Here is a 10,782-nt window from a genome sequence, read left to right as displayed (position 1 = left end):
GGCAAAGCAAATCACCTCCAGAGAAAGCTGACCTTGCTTTGAACTGTCCTAGAGGGAAACAAGGAGCTAAGACAAATCCACCAACACGATGGGAGATTTCAGTACATTTCTCTCACTGTTGATAAATCATACGGATTAAAAAAAAAAAAAGCGTGGTATGACAGAGTTAAACAGCAAAGTAAACAATCTTGATTTAATGGACATGTATTGAATGGTGCACACAATTAAAATGTGTATTTCTTAAGTACACATGAAGTACTTACAAAAGTTGATCATAGTCTAGGCTTTAAAGCATTTTTCAGCAATTTCAAAGAATAAGTATCCTTCCACAGTCTCTAACCACAATGCATTGAAGTTAAAAATCAATTACAAAAGATAACTTGCACCAAAAAATACACATTTAGAATTTTTAAAAATACTTCTAAATAACTCAGAGTCAAAAAAGAGATAATATGGAAAATTAAAAACACTCAGACTTAAACAATAATGAAATGCTACGTACCAAAACTATGCAAGGAGCACCTTGCTGGCTGGGTCGGTAGAACATGCAACTCTTGATCTCCGAGTTGTGGGTTCAAGCCCCATGTTGGGCATGGAGATTACTTAAAAATAATAAATCTTTAAAAAAAAAAAAAAACCTGGGGCGCCTGGGTGACGCAGTTGGTTAAGCATCCGACTTCAGCCAGGTCACGATCTCGCGGTCCGTGAGTTCGAGCCCCGCGTCGGGCTCTGGGCTGATGGCTCAGAGCCTGGAGCCTGTTTCCGATTCTGTGTCTCCCTCTCTCTCTGCCCCTCCCCCGTTCATGCTCTGTCTCTCTCTGTCCCAAAAATAAATAAACGTTGAAAAAGAAAAAATTTAAAAAAAAAAATAAATAAAATTAAATTTAAAAACTTGCCGGGAATAGTGCTTTGAAGAAAATGTATAGTCTTTAATGTTTCCACTAGAAAAGAAAAAAGATGGGGCACCTGGCTGGCTCAGTCGGTGGAGCGTATGATTTCTTGATCACCGGACTGTCGGTTGGAGCCACACTTTGGGTGCAGCGATTACTTAAAAATAAAACCTTTAAAAAAGAAAAGAAAAAAGATGAAAATTAGTGAACCAGATGTTCAACCATGGTAGTTAGAAAAAGAAAACCAATTCAAAGAAAGCAAAGGGGAAAAGATAGTAACGATGGTATAGCTAACATTTCTTGAGTGGTTACTATAAGCTATGCACTCCTCCAAGTACATACTAATTCTCCAAGCACATACTCACTCATGGATGAGGAAACTGAGAGTCAGAAAGGTTAAGTAAGTTTCCCACTCAACACAACTCCATGAACATGAAGGAGCTTAAGATTTCAACCCAAGCAATCGGGCTCCAGAGCTTAAATTCTTAACTACTACAACGTTGAAAACTTAGGGAAATGAATAAATCACTAATAAAATATAATGTACCAAAGTGGACTCAAACAAACAAACAAACAAAAAAAGATTGGAGGAGGGTCACTCCTTTAATAGTTTAAATTTAGTAGAAATACACGTCGCTCTCTCTCTCTCTCTCTCTCTCTCTCTCTCTCAGTACAAATAACCCTAAAGGTAGACAGGCAAGAGCTTGTCTAGTGGTTCCACGAGGCTCCCCAGGGACTCAGGCTACTTCCGGCTCAGCTCTCTGCCCTCCCTTGATATAGAACTCACCATCATGGCCCAACATGGTTGCTAGAACCAGGGTCATCACATTTGAGCAGGGAGGGAGGGATTTATAAAGAGCGTGTCCATAAAAACAATTCCTGGAATCACATGCAACACTTCTGCTTCTCTTCCATTCTCCAGATGCAGTCACATGGGGAAATCCAGCTGCAAGGGCCTGGGAAATGTGGTCTTTCAGCTGGGTATCAATACACTGAGCTAAAACTCAGGATTCTTGTTAGAGAAAAAGGAGAATGGATGTTGGGGGCGGTTAGAAATCTCTACTATATTCTCTAATTAGATATCTGAGGCTACTATACCCTTGATATCAAATCCACAAAAGGACATTATAAAAAAGAAAAACTATAGCCCAATCCAATTCATAAACAGAATTGCAAGAATCCAGTAGGGATTTATCTGAGTAGGATTTATCCCAGGAGTGTCAGAGTGGTTTACATTTTTTTTTTTTAATTTTTTTTTCAACGTTTTATTTATTTTTGGGACAGAGAGAGACAGAGCATGAACGGGGGAGGGGCAGAGAGAGAGGGAGACACAGAATCGGAAACAGGCTCCAGGCTCCGAGCCATCAGCCCCCGAGCCCGACGTGGGGCTCGAACTCACGGACCGCGAGATCGTGACCTGGCTGAAGTCGGACGCTTAACCGACTGCGCCACCCAGGCGCCCCTACATTTTTAAAATTTATTAATGTGACTCACTATATTAACAGACTAAGGGAGAAACATGTTCTACCTGATATGGAGACATATTTTAAAGCGATAGTAATTAAGATAGTCATATTAGCATAGAAATAAACAAGCAACCAATACAAAAAAAAAAATAGGAAACCCAATTACAGGACCATTCATGTCTGAAAACATAGTAAATGACAGAGTCAGCACTACAGATCTTTGAGGAAAGGATAGACTATTTAATGACTGGTTCTGGGAAAATTGGTTATCTAATTGGAAAAATAAAGTAAAATTAGACCCTGACGTTATACTATTTACAAAAAGTCAATTCCAGACAGATTAAGAACTTTACGCTAGAAGGTAAAAGTTTAAACCTTTAAAAAGATAACATATTAAGACATGTTTATGACTTTGAAATACAGACTTATTATATAAGAGAACAAAAAGTACTACTGATTTAAAACACTAACAAATTCTGGGAATGCAAGCTGGTGCAGTCACTCTGGAAAACAGTGTGGAGGTTCCTCAAAAAGCTAAAAATAGAACTGCCCTACGACCCAGCAACTGCACTACTAGGTATTTATCCAAGCGATACAGGTGGCTGTTTCGAAGGGACCCATGCATCCCCGTGTTTATAGCAGCACTATCGACAATAGCCAAAGTATGGAAAGAGCCCAAATGTCCATTGACAGATGAATGGATAAAGAAGATGTGGTATATGTATACAATGGAATATTTTTTTCTATATACAATGGAACATTACTTGGAAATCAAGAAGAATGAAACCTTGCCATTTGCAACTACGTGGATGGACCTGGAGGGTATTATGCTAAGTGAAATTAGTCAGAGAAAGACAAATATCATATGACTTCATTCATATGAGGTCTTTAAGAGACAAAACAGATAACATAAGAAAACAGAAAACAGAAAACATAAGGGAAGGGAAACAAAAATCATATAAAAACAGGGAGGGGGACAAAACAGAAGAGACTCATATATGGAGAACAAAATGAGGGTCACTGGAGGGGTTGTGGGAGGGGGGATGGGCTAAACAGGTAAGGGGCATTAAGGAATCTACTTCTGAAATCATTGTTTCACTATATGCTAACTAATTTGGATGTAAATTTGAAAAAATAAAAAATATTCTGCCAATGTTCACACTTATAAAAACTCATTTCAACTCAGGGCGTCTGGGTGGTTCAGTTGATTTAAGTGTACGTCTCTTGATTTTGGCTCAGGTCATGATCTCCCAGTTTGTAGGATCAAGTCCCATGTTGGACTCCTTGCTGAGCACGGAGCCTGCTTGGGATTCTCTCTCTTTTTCCATCTGTCCCTCTCTCGCACGCACTCTCTCGCTCTCAAAAAACTAAATGAGTAAAATAACTCATTTCAACTCTACTTTTAATGTTCTATCTTAGGCTGGGTGGTGAATACAGAAATGTTCATTATATTACTCTTTTTTTTTAATTTTTTTAAATGCTTATTTATTTTTTAGAGAATGAGAGACAGAGCAGGAGCAGGGGAGGGGCAGAGAGAGAGGGAGACACAGAATCAGAAGCAGACTCCAGGCTCTGAGCTGTCAGCACAGAGCCCCATGCAGGGCTCGAACCCACGAACAATGAGATCATGACCTGAGCCGAAGTGGGGCTCTCAACTGACTGAGCCACCCAGGCGCCCTACATTATATTACTCTTTACACCTTTCTGTATGTGTGACATGTTTCATAATACTGGTTTGTTTTTTTTAAAGTTTATTTATTTATTTTGAGAGAGACAGATCGCCAGCTGAGCCGGGAGGGGCAGAGAGAGAGGGAGGGAGGGAGAATCCCAAGAAGGTCTTCAGGTGTGAGCTCAGAGCCAGACATGGGGCTGGAACTCACTAAATTGTGAGATCATGACCTGAGCCAAATCAAGAGTCCAGCACTTAACCACTGAGCCACCCAGGCACTCCCATAATACTGTTTTTAGATTGTTACTGAAAAGTAAATACATGATTGTAGTTTTTCTGGGGAGGGCCATGTTTTGTTTTGTTTTGTTTTGTTTAAATAGGATTACTGAAAGGGGCAAAGTACTCCCTCTCTGAGGCTTGGCAAACACCAGGAGTGTGAATTTGCAGCTTTGGTCATGAGTAACTATGCAGCCCTACTATTGATTTTTTTTCTAGAAAATTCTAAAATATGTGACTGGTGACAGATCAAATTGTATCAAGGGATCTGAAAGGAATGGTTTCTTCTGGTTCCAATAAATCTAATTTTATTATCTGTGTCTTTAAGGTTTTTTTTTTTTTCCAAAATGATCCTGTATCCTGAATAGCTATGAAATCTCATTTTATTAAATACACCAAAATTATTAACACATAATCTTTCTCAAAATCCTTCAGTCTTGATGTATTTGCCTAGAGTTGCAAAAATGCACTAACATTAATATCAAAAACACTTTCAGTGAATTGCTAAATAGGAGCAAGCCCTCTGAATTGATCATCCAAAGCAATGTCTATAGATGGAGTAATACTGTTTCAATCTCAGAGTAAAGAAAGCCAGGGGCCCCGCAGAGCTCCAACACAGAATCTGGGGGGATGGTAATCAAGTCCTGAATTTCAGAAGTGAGAAGCAGATTAAGGTCTGGTACGCTTTGTTCATTTTATTTTCCCTTTTCGCCCTTCAGTTTGACTTCTCATAGAGTGACCAGGGATTTCTGAGTATCTCAAAGCAGATCAAGCGCAGATAAGCCCTGACCTTTAACCGGAGCCCTCACCTCTACCCTACTTTTGCCTGTCCCAGGCGAAGAAACCACAATTCCCAAAAGACCCTGCGGCTCTGGGCGGAGCCTTCCCGTGAATTGGTGTTCCGTAGCCCCAGGCAAGCGGCGATTGGTCAGGTCTGGGAATAGGGTGGGGCTAAGGCAGCTGTGGTAATTGGAGCGGTGACTGGACGACCGACGCGGGCTAGTCGTTCAGGTCCGAACTCCAGCTGCAGACTGGAGAGAGGCATGGCTCCACAGTGTGTTTGCGTGCTGGCCCTGGCGGCTGTGCTGCTGCTGCTGGGTATCTCCACAATGTCCAGATCGAAGGGCCTGGGGGGCCAGAAGCATCAGAGGGCGTCGCAAATCCCTTCTCAGTTCAGCCAAGGCGAGCGCGTTGCGATGAAGGAAGCGCTGAAAGGTGAGCCTGGGCCTCTTCGCCCACCTATGCTCAGATACAGGTCCCTCTCTCCTTGGGCCAACCTGTGCCTCCCCACTTCTACGGCACTGGGTCCGCCATTGGAACTGGAGTTCCGCCACACGCCCCAAGCCAACCCTAGCCCGCGTCCCAGCACCTCGTCCCCAGACTGCCGATGACACTCTTGCCCCAGACCCGGCTTCTGCTGACTCCGGTGTTCCCTGCCTAGCCCGGAACCTTTCTTAGCTCCACCCTCGTCCCTGTGGCCTTGGCCTTCACCCTGGCCAATACTCTCTGTCTCAGTATTGCAATTGATTTTATTGTACTTTTAACCTTCGAAAGTTTTCACTTCTGTTAAATCTCTGCAATATCTTAAGATAAGACTAAAGTATCTTAATCTTATCTACAGAGGAGGGAAATTGAAGCTTAGGTCAATTAAATGAACTTCCCCAGGGACCCCACAGCAAGGAGTGAGCACTGGATGATAACACCTATGGCTTGTAGGATCCTCCCAGCTCCAGATGACTCCAAAAAGGGGTGTGGGGTGTTCCAAACTTCCTCTCCTGATTAAAAGACGTCTTTCCCCTAGACCTCAAACCAAGGTTAGAAACTCATTTGCTTTCTCAGTCTGCATTTTCTGGGAGAATAAAAAGGAAAGTTTCTGTTGAGTGCTAGATCCTATGGGATAATGACATCCTTCCTCACCACTGGGCTTAGCTCCAGTCTTTTCCCTTTCAATAAGTAGTGGATCAAAAGAAACTGCCTACATAAACATGTGCAGGCAGATTCAGGGACCAAAAGCTAACCCCTGTGGTTGAATATATATTGTGCATGTGCTTGAGCGATTGGCCAGGAGTCAGAGTAGAGCTTTCCCAAAGCACAGCACAAATAGTTAGTTCTCTGAAAGCCAGTGGACAGCTGCTCACCAGAGTCTCTTTACCCAGAAGAAAGCAAAAAGCTTTCTTATTTAAAGAACCCAAAGTAGAGACCTTATAGCCACATGGCTGTATGGCCTACGTATACTTATATGGCATACACACACACACACACACACACACACACACACACACACGCACACACACACAACTATATAGCCACATGCCTCCTGCTCCAACTCTGAGCACTTGAGTTCAGATTTTGAGTTTGCCTCATACAGGTTCATCTTTTTGAAACTTGACTTCTCCATCTATGTGTTGGGCTGTGATGTAGAGTTGATCCTTAGAAAAACTGATTCCAGAGGTGTGAGAAATAAGCCCACTGACCCAAAGGAGGGACACGGAGGCTTAGAGGGGAGTGAGGTGAGGCTTTCGTCAATATTCTTGCAAGAGCGGGTGTCTGATGGACAGACACACCGGGGCAGTTATGCAGGCAATTTTATCTCCTACTGCGCAACTCTCTCCACTGATTCCTCATTGGCTGAGTACTACAGAGGTTATAGCCTTACCCGGAAGTCACCTATGCCCACATAAGACAAAAAGTCTGATTGGAAAAAAGGTACCTTCCTCGAGGTGACACAGACTTCAGTTCTTTGGTGCATGCTCATTGCCAAGCCGTGAAATGGAGGGGGGGTGGGGAAGAAGAACCAGGAAGTGAAGTGTCTAAGGGTTTGGGACTCGGTGAGGGGGTGAAAATCCTCTATATACTTATCTGGATCATCAGAAAATTTACCTATTCTTCTACCTGTCTTAAGTCATTCAATGAAAAGGTTTCTTGTAAATCTTATCTTAGTGGTGCCTTCCCGTGTTTCTCCTTCCAGCACTCTAGCTTCTTGTAGTGGCAACACACCTGCTACCTTACGGGGAGGGCCTGGCTAAGGTGGGCAGTAGGGAGCAGAAGTGCATGTTTTTAAGTCTAGATCGAGGTCCCGAGGAGAAGAAGGTTGGGGTAGAAGACTTCCCTTCCTCCTTTTCTAGGTCTGCTTTGGGTACGGGCAAGGGGGCGTTAGTTCCCTCGCTTCATCATTGTGAACCCTCGGAAAGAGTTGCCCATAAGGCCAGGATCGACCTTACACATATCTCGATTTTCTCTTAAGGTCCCCAGAACACTGAACATAGGAGATTCCCCCCCCCCCCCCCCCCCCCCGTTTCCCCTCACGTTTGCATAACAGGTCAAACTGTAGCATAGCATTACAATTGATATTTCCCTATGGCCGGCAGATTTCCTCCTCCAATTTGTATTGGGGCCAAGCCTTGGTGCAAAAAATGAATCACTTTTTCTTTAGGGTTTGTGGATCAAAATCATCCCAGTTTTTCCGAATACATCCCAAAGGAACATTGGCCTTGGTTAGGGATTTGCCCATCTATAGGAAAAAGAAGGAAAAGGCATCCCTTATCTCAATTTCCTATAGCTAGCCGGGAGAAACCTCATCTTGACTCTGACTGCTGGCCAGCAGAAGCCTCATCCGTAGGCCCTATGTTTTGGCTGGCTATCCCCAACTGGAAGTCGAAAGTCCTGTCAGTCTTGCGAGGTGCTGGGAGTACTTGCTCTTACCCAGCCTTGACCCTACCACCGAGAGTTGACCCGTCTTCCCCGGTTTCTCCTACCCCTCCAGTTTCCTCCCTGTGGGACTTTGGGGGTATTGACTATGACCAAGCAAGATTCCCTTGGTTGTCGAGGGATGCATTAATTTTATTTTGGCCCAACAGAAATTTACATATCAATCATAATAAAGCTGTTCCTCTTTACAATATATTTTAAAAGACTGGCAAAAACCTTTTCCTAAGGATAAAATCGGGCATTGAGGGGGGCTCAAAGGCCCAAAGCCAAGGTCTATTCCCTTGCCTTTTTTTTTTTCCAGTAACGCCCACACAAATATGTTCCAGCCATGTGGGTGTCCATTTAAAGTCACTAGATTGGTACAAGTCGGCACACACTGGGCTAAGTGTAGCCAAATGACTCCCACGTATCCCGGTAAAAGCCCTTCATGTGTCGCCCCTCACATGACACAGGCACCCATTCCTCCGCCCTGCAGAAACAACACACATGCAGAGCATTTGGAGACCGCCAGTGAGGACACTGCTTCCATCTGCCCAGCCTTTGGATCAAAAGAGGGGCAATTTCAACCAAGGCTTGAGCAAAACAAGTCAAAAGAGAGAGCTGCCCTGCCCTTTTGGTTCAAATCATAGTCCTTTCCATCTTTTTGTGCAGACAAAGGAGAAAAAAAAAAAAAAAACTTTACCCTTTTTTTTTTTTCCTAAAAGCATTTTAACCTTTGTCCATCCTGACCACACCTAAGATTCCTTTCCAAAGATTTCCTTTCACAAACCTTCTACAAATTTCCTTTGCATTTAGATTTTGTCCCAAGCCATTCCTCTCCAAACGACCAGTCTCACTTAGGACAAAATTATTTTCTTTTACCTCCAACAAAAATGTATTTCCATTTTTTTTTTTTGTAATTTTTTTTTCCATAGCTACTTCGACGTACAAAGTTGCTTTCCTTATTTCCATCAGTCTTAACTGCATCTAGCAGAATTTTAACTTTTAGAAACCTTGGTCTCCAGTGAAAAATAAGTAGTTACCATTTGTGAACTGTGACTTATGGCAAATTTATGAATCTGTCAAGCACAAAGCATGTTTACCGACAGACCCAAATAGCCTCAGTTTCTCTACAATAAGAACTTAAAAGCACAAACCTATGTTTTGCAATCAGTGTTTTAGCATTTTATCTCATTCGATATCCAATGGATTTAATCCCTTGTATTGTGCAAGCAAAACTTTAAAGTTTCAGGCTATCAAAGACTTTGAAAGCTATCTTAACAATTACTCACCCATGAAAACTTGAGATAGAATAAGCCATCATTTTAAGTCATCTTGTTGCTAACAAACTGCAACAGAGACAACAGGAACTCATTAACCTTAAGTAAACCTGGTTAATAAAACAAAAACATCAAGGCTGTCATGAGTTCCTTGAGGAAGGTCATGCTCTGAATATTCCAGGTGTCAGGGAGCTGCAGGGAGATTTATTTCGGCTACATTTCTCTTGCCTTTGTTTTCTTAATCATTTTCCACCCCGAGGGGGTCCTCTATTTCTCCCTTTCCTTTCAGTCATCTTCTCCACAGTAGTTACCATAATCTTTACTTTCTGGTTTTGTCTCTCCTCATCCCTCTTTACGAATCTTTTGTACCTCCCTGAGCAATTCTGTCCACCTCTCATTCCATCCATCCATCTTCTATAACTTTGGAAATATCAGGCCAACTTCTAGTGACAAAATTAACCTTCAGGAGACCTTGCCCCATGGGGTCCTCCGGATCTAGGCCTGAATATTTCCTCATTGGATCCCTAAGCCTCTGTAAGAAATCAGTTGGGGTTTCCCCCTCCTACTGTATCCCAAAAGCCTTACCAACATTCTGCCGTCTTGGAGCTGATTCCCTGATTCCTTTGATTATTAGCTCTCTTAAATCCTACATCCTAACCCTGTCCCAAGGATCATTACTGTCCTAATCAGGGCCTACATTGGGAAACTTTTGTTCAGCTGGCTGAATACCCTGGCCAGGAGAATAAGTTTCATATTTAATGCTGATAACTCTAAACACATGTCTATCTTAGTTAAACAACAAACCTGCAAATTAGTTTTTAAACATTGACGATGTTCCATCTGCATCCGCTTAAAAGTCAGTCACTTGTTCCCCATTATCAGTTTTTACCTGGGACACCAGTGGGGGAAATCTGAAGTGGGCCACCCAAGTGGGTGCTCTTTGCTCCTTGACATGGAGGGTGGGAGGAGCCAATGGCGTGGGAGGCACCAAGGAGGGTTCGGAATCAGTCACGCAGGCCGCACCCTTAGGTGGTGCAAGAACAGGAGGAGAGGGAGGGGAAGGCAGAAGAGGTGAGGTGCTAGCAGAAGGCAGAGAAAGAAGATTCCAGTTCTAAACCTTGTCAGCTCAGAGGGAGGAGCAGACGTCCTGGGTTTTTTTGTTTGTTTGGCTTTTGTTTATTTGTTTTTCCAACTGAAGTGGAAATACGGAGTCTATGTCAGACCGGAGAAGACAGGGAATTTCCCCAAAACAAAAGGAAGGAGTTTCGGCAGCTGCTTGGGAGTACCGCTTAAAGACTCCCTCCTCGTGTAGACTAACCACAGACAACTGGCTCTAATCATCATAGTCATTAACCCAGGAAATGGATGAGAGAGACACCCCCACATACAGCTCCTCCAGCAACCTCGGTTTTTTTGGAGGCCCGTTTAGACAATCATCCAATAGATCAAGAGGGAGTTTACTAGCCAAACACATTTGGGCAAACACGTTCTGCAAAAGGCCCTCGGTTCTGGAT

The 10,782-nt window shown here is 43.1% G+C and overlaps 1 protein-coding gene across 1 annotated transcript in view; it reads left to right on the top strand.

Annotated features, from left to right (window-relative positions):
- The first annotated feature begins 5,282 nt into the window (after positions 1-5,282).
- PM20D1 (peptidase M20 domain containing 1) overlaps positions 5,283-10,782 on the top strand; it is a 31,547-nt gene continuing 26,047 nt past the window's right edge. Inside the window, exon 1 of the mRNA XM_043569283.1 lies at positions 5,283-5,516. Within this exon, the coding sequence (XP_043425218.1) occupies positions 5,345-5,516 (172 nt within the window). The 5' untranslated portion in view covers positions 5,283-5,344. The remainder of the gene's footprint in view (positions 5,517-10,782) is intronic.

The sequence above is a fragment of the Prionailurus bengalensis genome, chromosome E4 (assembly GCF_016509475.1).
Source record: "Prionailurus bengalensis isolate Pbe53 chromosome E4, Fcat_Pben_1.1_paternal_pri, whole genome shotgun sequence".
Taxonomy (NCBI): Eukaryota; Metazoa; Chordata; class Mammalia; order Carnivora; family Felidae; genus Prionailurus; species Prionailurus bengalensis.
This window is presented reverse-complemented; position numbering and strand designations above follow the sequence as displayed.